This window comes from Anomalospiza imberbis, chromosome 12 (assembly GCF_031753505.1).
Source record: "Anomalospiza imberbis isolate Cuckoo-Finch-1a 21T00152 chromosome 12, ASM3175350v1, whole genome shotgun sequence".
In the NCBI taxonomy this organism is placed as follows: domain Eukaryota; kingdom Metazoa; phylum Chordata; class Aves; order Passeriformes; family Viduidae; genus Anomalospiza; species Anomalospiza imberbis.
In genome coordinates this window covers 11,417,862-11,431,460 of record NC_089692.1, presented here as the reverse complement: position 1 = coordinate 11,431,460, position 13,599 = coordinate 11,417,862, and the positions used below count along the sequence as shown (strand labels likewise).

The following is a 13,599-nucleotide window of genomic DNA, read 5'->3' as shown; positions in this document are numbered from 1 at the left end:
ATCAGTGCTACACAAAGCTGTCCTAACAAGAGGGGAAAGTCAGAGAGCCGTCATCTTAGTGCTTAAACCTGCACATTTTCAGATTTAAGGGGCAGTGATTGAACACTACAATCAGTTCTTTTATTACCCAAACACTGCCCGGGAAGGGAAATAATATCCAAAGCACTAGGAAGATGGCAAGGAACAACAACAACAAAAAAAATTAAATCTGCTTGGTTTTCTTGAGGTTTCCCCTCAGGCTCTTTAGCACAGCAGACATTACCACTGATTTAGTAACAGTGATGGGGGAGTACACCTTGACAGCAGCAGAGCAGAGTTAGTGTTTTAGGGTATTTTCTCTTCTTTAGATGAAAAGACAGGCTTTTGGATTCAGGCTAAAAAAAAAAAGTATTCATCCTGCTAAGTAGATTGAAAGAGAATCCAGATTAAATAAATCATTAAATCATTCCAGAATGTTATCCACCTGTTCTGGCCTGTAATTTATTTTCAGATGAACAGTAGGTAAAAAAATAAAAGACAATACAATGGCAAAAATAATTTTCCTCTAACAGATGCTTTGATCCTGAAATGACACCTGGCCTAGGCAGCTGCTTGTACAGTTTTTGAGATAATTTTGAACTAATTGCTCCAACCCACTGCTCCATAACCTCAATAGCCACATCAAGCTAAAACTTCTGTGGTAGCCACCTTTGAAAAGGAATCTTCAAGGGGTTTGTTGCTGCAAAGGCAGTAAAATTCATCCTTTTATTGTGGGATGGGAAATCTGTAGGGGAACAGGACAACAGGCAAGTACCAGCTGGCTGGGGGTGAGGGGTCTAGACCATTTCAGTGCTAGGATTGTTCTCCTCATGTGCTTGTGCAGCAGTAAAAGAAGGTTTTGCCTCTCTTATGTTCCTAAAAGGAGGACTGTGCTTCAAAGGTTGGGAAGCAACATAGCTGGTCATGTGTATTGTCCAGACTTTCTCATGACTCAGAAATGGTTCCCTGTCCTCTCTAGGAGAATGCCAATGTGTTTTGTGCTGCCCACGTTGGCTGGGGATGGCAGGGAGGTGGTGACCAAGGACCTGAGATGGAGGACAGCAGCCAATGCTGGGAGCTTGAGGAAGGTGATGAAGGATGGTTATTGTCCTGCTCTCCCCACCTCCTCTGGCTCACATGCAGCTGAAGGCAGCTGCAGTCCAAGACCCCAGTTTCCTGTGTCTCCAGTGTATATTTAAACAGATTTAGCCAGCTCGTTTGGCAGGTTTTGGACGAATTGTCCCAGTTGCTAAATGCAACAACGCTGAAGCAGGACTCCTGTGCAGCAGCCCCTCTGTAGGGGGGAGGGGGGGAAGAGGGGCCAGAAACCCTCAGCCAGGGGTGTGTGGAGGGCGCAGGGGCTGCCCGCTGCCTCAGCCTTCACTTTTCGGGTCTTGCTTCGGTCGTCGGTGGATCGGGCTGATAAACTGCAGCTCTGGGGGACTCAGTGCCAGCACCAACCCGTCTCTGCGCTTACCTGGGGCCGGGCAGCAGGGCCGCTGCCCCCGCGGGGAGCGGGGCCGGGCGCGGGGGTCACCGCGGGGGCGCAGGAAGGGCCGGGGGTGGCCGGGGAGCCGCGCCGTCTCGGCCGCACAAAGCCGCCTTTTCATCGCGGCCTCCTGCCCCCGCCGGGCCCGTAATTGTCTTTGACAAAACTTCATTAGCGAGCGCGGCGGAGGCGGCGGCGGCCCCGCGGTCGCGCTGGCTTTGAGCGGGCGCAGTGGAGTGTGCGCGGCCCCGCCGCTCCCGCCCGGGGCCATTAGCCCGGCGACTTTGTTTTAGAAACTTCCCACCCCAGCGGGGGACGCGACAACGAGCCGCCCCCGCCCGCCCCCGCGGCCGCTAATTGGGGGGCGATGCGGGGCTGCGGGGCTGCGGCAGCCGGTGCCAGCGCGTCCCCGCGGGCTGCGGAAAGGGGGACACCGGGCCCTCCAGAGCCAAGTGGGGTGCCGGGAGGGGGTGGGCTGTGTGTGTGAGCGATGCGCTACCGCGGTCCCCCGGCTCTGTGGAGGCCTCACCTTGCGCGCCCGGCTTGCGGGCTGAGGCGGGCCGGGCCCAGGGCACCCCGGGCCGGGCCCAGGGCACCCCGCACCGGCCCCATCTCCCCGAGCAGCAGGCTCCGAGTGCCCGCCTGGCAGAGCCCGGCTGCCCCCGCTCCGCCGGACAACCCGAGTTCAACTCCCAGAGAAGCGGCATTAAAAAGCCCATCTCGTAGCAAAGCCCAGACAGAGACGGTTTAAATACGTTTATTATGGCATTGGAGGCGCTGAATCTGTTCGTGCGAGCCCGTCATTTTAGTCTTGTGCCTGGGCACACGCAGGCTCCGCTCCCGGTATTAGTTCTCCATCAATCCCCGCTCTGGTTTTTAATCAAAACAGTATTCGGGATATGATTCCCGGAGATTATATTTTGAGAGATTTGCGATACATATCTTGCCGGCGTGACAGATTGCAGGGGAGTCCTGAGCAGGCGGGATAATCTGCATCTCGCTCACTTGACCTTTAATAAAAGGGGAGTAAAAGTAATAAATAAAAAATAAAACTCTTAAGACTCCTGCAGGTTACCTTCGTGCCTGCCTTAAAGAGACCCCGAGGCCTGCACCTGCCTAATTAACTCCCCCCGCGGGCTTCGCGGCTCTTTCGCGGCCGGGGGCAGAGCTGGGGGATTCCAGGGCCGGGGGCAGAGCCGGCAGCTCAGGGGAGCTTCTGGGCCGCGGGGGCCGGGCAGGTTTCGTCTCTCGTGAGCAGCTCAGGAGAGCGATGCAGAGCTGCCTCCCAGGGGAGCCTCTAACAAAACCGCCGGGAAACGGAACCGGAGGAAGCCGGGTCGCTCCCCTGCAGGACGGGACACAGCCGGGAGGGAGGTCCGGCCTGGCTCTGCCGGGCGGACACGCGTGGGAAACCTGCACATGTGCTCGCAAGGCAGATAATACCTGTCCTCTCCGGTGGGCGGAAAAGTCGCCTTGCAAGAACCCTTCGAAAGGGCCTAATACTCTTTATTACAAGCCCTAATCCTTCAAATCCGACTTGAAATAATGTTTATCTTTTCGCAGCTTAATTTCCCCTTCTCTAAGCTCCGGGTCACTGCAACAGACTGCTGCTGCTACACCGCCTCTTGTCCAGGGCTGCTCCGGAGTGCGGGAAATCCCCGTGGCCGGGCATCTGCGGCGGGGCTCCCGACGGGCCCAGCCCCGCTCCCGGCAGCGCCGTCACCTGCTCCCCTCGTGTGCACCTACCTCCCCCCTCCCTTTCTCTCCCGATCCTCCAAAGCCCGACAAAGTTTGCCTTCTTTCACAGTGCCCTCTGCTCCCGGGAGGGGCCGCGGCTGTTATCGGGGCCGAAGCCGGCGGCAGCCCCCTCATATCTCCCTGCGTTGACCTGCAGCTCCTCCTTTCCGCTATGAATTGCTTCTCCGGTCGCAAACCCAGGGGGCTCCCAGTTATGCAGCCCCACTCGTCTTGAGTAGCCTTTAGTAAACATATAGAAGTCTACTCGATATTCAAGATTTATTTCCCTGATTTATTAAGGCAGAATTCATTGGACTCTATTGACCACAAATGACTTAATGTAAATGCTGACCCCGGTGAACTTGGAAATAGCAGGTATCGGGTTGATCTATAGATGACCTCTTAATTACCACAGTTATTAATTTAAATTATTGCCACTGCTTCTAGAGACGGGAACAAAGAAACATTCTTTCCTCATCCCTGCTTGGTTTATTAGTCTCAACACAAAGTGTTTGATGACACTTTTAATTAAACAGAAATAATGCAGAGATACGGTTTCCCTTTCTCGTCTGTCCTGTAAAGTGCAGCACTGCTCTTTTGACTGACTGACGGCAGTGACCCACTAACAACGTCCTACTTCGCCGCCCGGTCGCCACCCGCTGCCCAGGGATGCCCCGGCTGTGCCCCAGGGTGGCGGGTGCCCGGGGCCGCTCCTCCCGGGCTGTGCCGGCTCCTGGCTGGAAAGCTCCGAGGTCACTGACGGCTTCGTGGCGTTCAGCTCACCCGTGTTAATTAGAGACTCCGAAAAATACTTTCAGCGGTATCTAGGTACAGAGACGGGACAGAAACAGTCCGGCGTAACCTGCGCCGCTTCTCCTCCTTCTCCTCCCCAGGATGGCGCGGAGGAACTGCAAACTGGTGCCCCTTGGCAGAGCAGGACGCTGAGTAGAGAGCGTAGGTTTGGGAGGAAAAGGAGAAACAAACCACGACGTGGGAGGAAAAGAGAAAATATTAGGGTGGGGGTTTTTCTTCCTTTTTGCAAAGACGTCAATGGGCAGTATTGAACACATGGCAGGCGAGCGGCGGGGAGGCGCCGGTTCAGTGGCCGCTCCGCCCGCCGTGGCCCTCGGCCCCATGTGCGCAGCACGTTGTGCCACGGCGGCCCTTCCTCGGCGAGGGCAAGGCAGGCGGAGCCGCGAGGCCACCGCCGGCCCGGGGAGAGGTTTCTTTCGTTGCGTCAAGCCGAGTGCTTCGTTACAGCCAGAGCCCCGTCGCCAGCGCCCAGGATAGGGCGGCCGGCCCTGCGGGACGGAGAAGCGGTGATAAGCTGGTGCTAAGTGGCCGCGGGTTGCTGCCCCGCCCGGACGGGAGCTCCGGGAGCGGGGCAAAGCGACGGCCTTGGCGCAGCGCTCTCAGGCCGGGGCCGCTCCTGTGTCCCAGGGTCAGGGGGGGCTGGCGTGCGCTTCGTGCGAGGTGGGGCCCCGGAACCGGCCTGTCACCTACCTCACCTTCGCAGCACGGGCCGGAACGCCGTCCGCAGCCTTTCCAGGCAGGTCCCACCCAGATCGGTGCCTCCCGGGCCGCCCTTAGCGCCCCGCCCGAAGCCTGCACAGACACAAGCGGCTCGCGGTGGGCACGGCCCGGTCCCGCCGCCCTCCCCTGCCCGCTCGCCTCGAGCGGGGAAGCCTCGGCGTCTGCACCTGACACCTGGGCACGGCCGAACACCGGGGGTGTCACTGCGCGGGCGGGCTCACGCCGCGCCCTGTGTCCCGGCCCGGCCCGCGGTCCCGCCCGTCCCCGCGGCCCCGCCGCCGCGGGTACCTTCGCCCGCCGCCGCGAACTGGCACGGCTCCCCCAGGCCGCGGTGGGACGCGCAGCTTCGCGGGAGCGGCTGCAGGTTGAAAGCGGAGCTCCGGAAGGCCTTGGCGGGCAGGGGTTGCTCCCCCGCCGCGCCGCCGCCTCCCTCCGCGCCGCGGCCCTCGGGGCTCCCCCTGCGCGCCGCGCTGGCCCCGGCGGTGCGCGCCAGCGACCAGATGCGCGGCTTCTCCGCGGGCGCGTAGGGCGGCGGCGGGCCGGCCAAGGAGGCGGGGGCGAAGTCCGCGGCGGGGGCCTTGGCACAAGGAAAGGCGTGGAAGGGGCCGGGCAGGCTGCAGTCGCTCCGCGGAGCCTCGGGCAGTGCCGCGCCCAAGCTGGGGGCTTCCTGCAGGGAGCTGGTCCGGCCCTTCTCCGGCTTCCCCGCCTCCTCCTCCTCCTCCTCCTCTTCCTCCTCCTCCAGGTCGCTGAACCGCAGGTCCTTGTCCTCCTTGTAGCTCTTCTGCTCTGCTTGGACACACACGGGGAAAAAAGGGGCGGCAGGGCGTTAGTGCGGGTGCGGGGAAGTTGTGGGGGACCTGGAAATCGGCCGTCACTTCCAGCCTACTTGGAGGCGCCCGTCTGCCCCTCCCGCCTACCTCTGCCTTCACCCTCCGCACTGTATTCATCCTCTTCCCTCGGGGTTTCTTCTTTCCTCTCTTCCCCTGCTTTGTTCTTGGGAGACCAGGTCATTTTGTTTTCTTTCTTAAGCCTCCGTCTGGCGTTAGCAAACCAAGTGGACACTTGCGTCAGGGTCATTTTAGTGATGATAGCCAGCATGATTTTCTCTCCTTTGGTGGGGTAGGGGTTTTTGCGGTGCTCGTACAGCCAGGTCTTGAGAGTACTCGTCGTCTCTCGCGTTGCATTTTTGCGTCTGGCTGAACCACCGAAATCCACCGTCCCGTACCTGCTGGGAGATGATTAAGGACGGGGGGCCGGCAGGAGTCCGGCAAGAGCCCGCCGGCCTGGCCCGGCCCAGCCGCGCCGCAGGCCGGTGTGGCCCCTGCCCATCTGCCTTCCTGCCCCTGCCCTCCTGACATCGCCGCCCAACTTTGGTTTCCGCTTTCTGCTGCTCCCGGGCACCTCGTTTCTTTTGTACAACGTTTGTCAGGTCGGAGCCCCCCCCCCGTCCCCCTCGTTTGATGTCGACCGCCGCCTCGCAGGGGGATGCTAATGCTGCCGGGCGCTGATCAAAGGGGTTTTACCTGTCGTACTGGTACTGCCCCAAGGAATGATCGTAGGAGTAGTAGGTAGCGGGCTGCGCGATTCCCGAGTGCAACGTGCCGGCGCCGTCTTTGATTTCATACTGGGGGTTCTGCAAGGGAAGCGGCAGCGTTTGGCGTCGAGCAGGACGGGAACTCCGCCGCGCCCCGCAGCCCCGGGTCCCCGCAGCAGCCGAGTCCCTTCGCACCCCCCACCCCCGACGGGCCGGCGCCGCTCCCGGTCGTACGTCCCTCGGCGGTCCCCCGCCCCGATACCGACTGCGAGACACGAAGTTTCTCCTGCCTGTTTCACCCCTCTCCCCTCCGGAGCGCTGCCGGGCGGGCGGGCACTCACCAGCGCGGTGTAGAGCGCGGCGGGCTCGGCGCCGTAGGGCAGGTAGTTGCCGTAGCCCTGGCCGGCGGCGTACGGGGCGCTGTACATGCCCAGCGCGGCATTGAGCTCGGCGCGGCCGGGCGCCAGCAGCCGGCTCTCGTACGGGGCGCAGCAGAGGGAGGCGGCGGCCGGCGCCGAGGAGGCATCCGGCCCGGAGCGGGGGGCGGCCTCGCAGCAGGTCGTGCTGGGGCTGGCGGGCACGAAGAACTGCAGAGAGGAGAGAGCGGGACGGCGCCGAGTGACTGTCGAGGCAGCCCCATCGCGGGGAATTTAGGAGCGTGTGCGCGCCTGTGTGTGTGCGGAGCGGGGGGGGGGCGGCGGTGAGGAGGGGGATAGGAAACGCCGGCTGAAGCAACTAATTATAGAAAGCGGGAAATAAACCGGATGGGAAGCAGGAGCTGTTGGGAAGGGGGCACGATTAATCAAGCAAGCAAAACTTTAAGGAAATAATTGCTCTCGGAAAAGGTATAAGATCCGTAAGGCTCCGTCCTTCCCGCCCCCGCTCGGTCCATCTGCATTGATTTAAAGGCAAAAAGTTGCTATTACAGTTAATTTGACAATAGACACAGCAGTAAATATGTCAGCCAACGCAATCGAAGGCATTTGATTTCAATAACTTCAAGGGGACAGCTAACTTCCCAAGCGAGGGAGGCACATCTTGCAGTGATTACCGTGTATAAATAATTCTAGCCAAATAAATCGTGACTTGAAGTACTATATAGCTACGACTTAGTTAATACAGGGTGCCTTGGTGTGAGTGGGGGATGTCCTTCAGAAATCGCATGGGGCAAAAAAAAAAAAACCTCTCGACAGATCCTAATAAAACACAGGAAAAGGACCGACCCGTGGAGGAAGGAGGGAGGAAACGGCACAGCCCGGTTCCGCAGAAACGCGAGCGAAACCCCGAGCCCGCCGAGCGCCGGTTCCCGCTGCCCGCGCACCGTCCGCGGTGCCCGGGCGGCAGCGGTGCGGCGGGGGCTGCGCCCGGCGCAGCGCGGCCGCCCCGCGGGCTCGGTAAGCGGTCGTAGATGGGATTTATGTTTTTATTTGTTTGTTGCACTTAAAACTGAACGGTGAAGGGTGGGGAGGAGGGGGAATTACCGGTTTCCTACACGCCTTTGCTGTGCACACTGCGAGTTATTTGTATAAGCCTAACACAACACAAACGAGACATAAACACACACGCACATTTTTTTAAAAAAAGGCTCCAGATGTGCCCTTTTAAAATATATTCTAAGTAAGGGAAAGGGAAGAAAAAAAAGGAGGGGGGACAAGACATCTGGACAGCAGCAGCAGAATCTAAACAAAAGTGAGTGCTGCTCACTCGCCTTACCTGTGAAGTGGTGCTGTAGGGGTATCCGAACTGAGAGAAGGACATAGTTGCTCCTTATTTTTGGACCATAGGCAATATTTTCCCCCCAAGATCGATTGTAACTAAACCCTGCTTCAAGATGCACCTTCTCACACACACATTTCCACGTATGGCTTTTTTTTTTCTCAATTATAGATGATTGCACTTAAGAAAAGCAGCCAGACATCTGAGGCGGGGGGGGGAGGAGGTTGGTGCCTGGATTAAAAAAATAGGCTACCCCCCACTTCCCATCGCTCTTAATAAATATGTTTGTATAGATGGAGTTTAAAAAGCCACCCCACATGTATAGAGAGTTTAAATGCAAGGGGGCTTTTTCAAAGAGGGGGGGAATATCACGTAGGACTTGCAAGATACGGAGCTTGCTTGTATTATTTTCTGCTCTATAGGTCTTTAGCGTTCATCGGTGGGCGAGGAGCGGGGTGACGTCACGGCCCTGCCGGCAGCAGCAGGCAGCGGCGGGCAGGAGCAGGCAGCGCCCCGCGCCCGCTCCCAGCACTTGTTTCATCTTGGTTTCATGTTGTGCTGTGATGCACGTCAAAGGCGGGACTGGGGGTGCCTTGCGGTTGGTCTTTTTTCCCTTTATTTTTAAACACGATCAAAAATTGTCTTAGGGGAATAAATATCAAGTGGGGACATCGCGGTACCCGCCAGCCCCAGCGTGCCCCGTGCTACGGGCCCGCCGCGGGGAGGACGAGAGCCGGGCAAGGGTCGCGGTGGCAGCGGCGGTGCTGGGCGCACCCAGGGAAGCAGCTCTCGAGGTGGGCCCGGCCGACGCAGCCCCCCCGGCCCTCTTCGCTGACCTCGCGCACATCCCCAGGGCCGGGCGCTGCTGTACAACTCGGCCCCGGTTCTGCACCGAAGCCGCTGAGCCGTGCTCCCCGCCTCGGCGTCGCTGCCCGTCGCGGCGGCCCGGAGCCGCGGGAGCGGGGTCAGACCTCGCCCCGCACAGCGTGCGCTGCTTGCCTGGGCAGGGCCGGGGCCGGGACAGAGCACGGGCCGCAGAGCAGCCCGAAGCCAATGCTCTAAGGAGTGCTGAGCCCCTTGTTCCCCCTTAGCCCCGTGATGGTCCCTCCGGGAGCGGGGGGGCCGGGGCGGTGGCAGGTCAGCAGGGCGGTGATGTATGGATGGTTTCCTGCAGCCCGGCCGGCCCTCTACCGCCACGGCGTAATTGCATCAATTAACAAATGGAAATGCCCTTGTTTAACCAGGGACTTACATATTGCGAATTTGCCTATGAGGCGAGATCACCGGGAGGTAAACTGGAATTTCCCCCCCAACAGCCTGGAGCTGCCGCGGCGCTCCCGGGCCGGACAGGGCGCGATGTCCTGCCAGTGGCAATTCATTAAGAAAAAGAAAACCAAGTAAAAACGCGACCCGGGGCGGCCCGGCAGCGCTTGTCCTGAACATGCCGGGGCCATGTCCCACGGAGGCGGTGGGCAGCCCTGGCAGCCTTGCCCGTGCCCGTGCCCGCCCCGCCGGAGCCGCTCCGCTCCGCCTCCGCCCCGCTCCCCGACGGGTGGCGCTGCCGATCCGCGAGCGATGCGCGCCGGCCCGGCCCGGCCCGGCCCGGGGGCCGCTCCCCTGCGCACCCCAAGGCGAGCGGCCCCTGCCCTGCCCTGCCCTGCCCTGCCCGTGCGGGCGGCGCTCCGCCCGCAGCCAGCGAGCACAGCCGCGACGGGCCCCGCCGCAGCCCGGGCGGTGCGCGGCCCCGCCGGCCCTTGCCGGAGCTGCGCGCTCGCGGGGCATCTCCGCGGTCCGCACGGGCGCGGAGAGGGCTGCCCGCGCCGTCGGGGCCGCAGAGCTCCCGGCCGCTGCCCGCGGGGCCGGAGCGACGCGAGGGGCGCGGGGCGCCCGAGCCGCGTCCGCTCCGCCGGGGTGAGCGGAGGGGCCCGGAGCTCAGGGCCGGCTGTCACAGCCCTCTATTTCGCCCGCAGCCTGGCGAGACGGAGCGCTGTAAACCCGAGCCCTGTCAATTGTCGTTAACCGGAGCAATAACTTAAAATTCATTAAAGAACACCTTTGGGTAACATTACTGCTAATTTTTTAATTGCAAGAATCCCTATGGGGAAAATTATGCTAATTATAAAGTAATAAAACCACTTGTTCTAAAGCACTTAATTCAGCAAAATTTAGTCTTTTCACCAGAGCACTTTGTATGTTATTTGATGGAAGAAACAACAAGAGTAGCTGTGTGCTCATACTGCCTGCGGCTCAGAGCCCAAAGGAGCTGTCGCTGGCAGTGTGTGCTGGCAGGTTGCATGCGGGGCTCTTGTCCTTGCTGAAGTACTAAAACTGGGGCAGAATTCACTGTACAAAAGAGCATTTTTATAACAGAGACCATGCAGGTCAATACAAACATTGCATTTCCCAATCTTTATCATGCACAATCAACATGAAAGCAATTCTGTTACCTGTCAGGTACGTTGTGGCTGAGCTAAGCTTTGGGAAGTGGCCTTTCCCAACCTAGCTCTCTCCACTTACAGCACTCTGCCCTACGGAGATGTTTCAGCAGCATACTTTTTTCAAGACATGCTCAAGAGCCATCCAGATGACCCTTTTAATTGCCCTTACAACCTGGGAGAGTGAATGGCATTCCTATTAACAAATAAAAGTTCTGCTGTGCTCCCCAGCTCTTTAGGAGGACACAAACTCTGTCTCTTTGTGTTCTGAGCCCTGCCACCATTCACTCTGCCTATCACTGAGCAACCATACTCTGCATGTCAAAGCTGCCAAAACATCTTTCTGTGATTTGTAAATATTGGCATAAACCTTCTGTTAACCACTTCCTGAACCCAGCTTGGCAGAGGGTAGCTTTGGGTTGGAGTGTGCAACTTGCCATTTTTGTCATTGCAGGGAATCAGCTTCACCAGACCAATTTCCACTCTGCACATACACCATGTCTCGGAGAGGCGCAACTGATGCTGTACATGGTCACTGCAGATCTTTCTTTCTCTAAATCTGTGTCATCTCTCTCCCTGCATGCAAGCATATCATCCCACCCACCCCCACAACGTGCATTCCCTTCACTCAGTCGTCCTAGAGAGGAGTGTGTGACTACAAACACAAGCAAAACGGGAAAATGATCTCTCTTGATTCACAAACTTTTGTTCTTGAAAGAGAGGACTGTGAGGCTTAACTGTAAACATTTCTGCAAGCAGTTCTTCTTGAAACGAGGCAGGAGTTCAAATGCAGCCAACAATGCGATTTTTGATGCTTTTAAAATCAACATCATTTGGTTTAGCTCTGATACTGCTTTGCTCGGGAGGTAATTGCAAGGGGTGAAGGTAACAGTATGTGCTTCCCACCAATGCAAATTCAGCTGCTGATAACTGCAAATGAAATAATAGGTTAATTGAAATAAGCAGGGGAAGAAGAAAGCAGCTTCAAAAACATGTAGCAGAAATGTGGCTGAGAAGAAAGTGTCTTTATATTTTAGAATAGAAGGGGATTTTTTGGCTGTTGCTTTTTTGTACTGAGAAAATGAAAATTCTTCAAGTCCATGCATGAATAAACAAGTACAGCTGGGCAGTCTAATACATAATTTATACTGATCAGTCACTGCAGATTTAACTGAATAAAGCCAAAATGAACACTAATTGTTTTGACAAACTAAAATAGTGTATATGGTGGTTTATTGTGAAGCTTGCTGGTACTGTCCTTATCTCAGTGGCTATTTTCAAGACTGATTCTGCATGAGAGGTAGAAACATATTAGGACAATATAAAGATTAATATCTTATGGAAGATAAAAAATTTTAGTTGCTTAACATACAGGCAGAAAATAGAACTGTCTTCAGGAGAGAGGGGAGAACTGGCACAGTGAAGTGTGGGACAAGAGCTGATTTAGGGGGTGAGGTATTGCCGAGGTAATGTGTGGTAGGTGAGGTATTGCCGAGGTAATGGGTGGTACCTTGTTGGCTGAAGGCTAAACCTGAAAGTAGTATTTTGTTTTTGTCACATTTGAAATACATCAGGGATACATTTGCCTTTGGATACTTGTCTTCTGAAAGGGGACATCCAAAAAGTTGTCAGTTAATTTCCAGGCAGTTATGTAGGCTTGTTAATCTAAGAAGCTGCACATTTTTGCTCTGGCTTTGGTACGTGCAGAGTGAGAGAAATACATGGCTGGGCCTTTGCTGTGCTTCTCCAAACCCTTTTGTTGAGATAGATGGCTAAATGAGGGCAATATAAGATATCATTTGGAAATAAAGTAAGAGACAGACAAAGGTAATAATATTCACAGGGATTCCTAAGCACTACTTCTGCCTGGGCTCTTTTGTGTGACAGTGACCTCCTCCTTCCTAACAGTCCTCTGCAGTGGCCTCCCCCTGCCACCTCACCCTCCTGCCTCTTCTCCAAGGACTGGCAGCTCCGCTTGGCTCCCAGCATCACTTCCATAATGATCAATGGGTTTGCTGAATCTCAGATTATCACCGTGTTTGCTGTGATTAACTGATTAACTTTTGGGATATGGCTGTAAAATTGACAGTTGGGCTTGAGTGTTACTGGAGTTGGAGGATGGTAGGACTCAGGGCTTTATTCTGAACCGTTCTATGCCCAGTGTCTGCCATGTGAATGGAAGCTGGACATGAATATTTTTCAGGTTTTAGGGTAGTATTTTCCTTGGATCTGGGGCCATCAATAACTTGTGATCACCCCAACCTATGAAAACATACTTTGCTGATGAGAAAACACTTCTTTTGTAAGAGTGCTCTCTGCATCAGGGTAGTCAAGCACTTCCGTACTGCCTTTCTTTAGGTTATCTATAGAGTATTCTATAAAGTGTGGATTCATCTGGTGAAGATACATCTACACAAAACCTGTGAGAACTTCGCCTTTGAGAACTTGTTTGTGCTTTGCTGAGGTGTGGATTAATTTTTGCCAGGAGACTTAGGGAAGCTCTCATTCAGTCTGACCCCTCTGTGGATTCAGTTTCCAGTAAAATCAATAAATTTTTTGTGGCTTTTTTGTGTTTTTTTTTTGTTTTTTTTTTTTTTTTGTTTTTTTTTTTGTTTTTTTGTTTTGTTTTTTTTTTGTTTTTTTTTTTTTTTTTTTGTTTTGTTTTTTTTTTTTTTGTGGTGAAGCGGTTGCTGGTCTGACACATCATGAGCAGGGTTTGCCATTAACCACCCAGCTATGTCTGTGCTCTTGTGGCCTTTGCATCAGCTCGTGTGCAGTTGGTGTGAAGGAGTCATGTGGCTGCTAAACTGAAGGGTTTTAGGTTTTAATTTAACATCACCTTAGGTATAGTTTGTCTTTTTTTGTCCTGTGAAAGGCAGTGAAAGGCAGTTTTATTCCGTTACCTACTCTGCCCTGCTGTCATTTCCAGGGTTTATTTTAAAATTAGTATGCTGGCACCATGCAACTGTGCCTTCTCTTCCAAGAAGCTGGTATTCTTCACCAACTTCTGTGCACTATTAAATGTGAATATCATAACTGCTTCCTTATTTACTTTCACTTGTAATTTACAAAACCCCAGTTGTGTTTGTTGTACATTAGAAACATAGAGAGCTTATAACTTGTTCCAAACCCAGAAA

The 13,599-nt window shown here is 55.6% G+C and overlaps 1 protein-coding gene across 1 annotated transcript; it reads right to left on the bottom strand.

Annotated features, from left to right (window-relative positions):
- Nucleotides 1–3,710: 3,710 nt before the first annotated feature.
- IRX6 (iroquois homeobox 6) lies at nt 3,711–8,207 on the bottom strand. The gene is made up of 6 exons (XM_068202740.1): nt 8,025–8,207; nt 6,653–6,898; nt 6,301–6,410; nt 5,695–6,005; nt 5,066–5,563; nt 3,711–4,849 (listed from the first exon to the last, which is right to left on the bottom strand). Exons 1-6 carry the CDS (start codon nt 8,067–8,069, stop codon nt 4,749–4,751), a joined length of 1,311 nt encoding a protein of 436 aa, XP_068058841.1. The 5' UTR covers nt 8,070–8,207; the 3' UTR covers nt 3,711–4,748.
- Between the last annotated feature and the right edge of the window lie 5,392 nt (nt 8,208–13,599).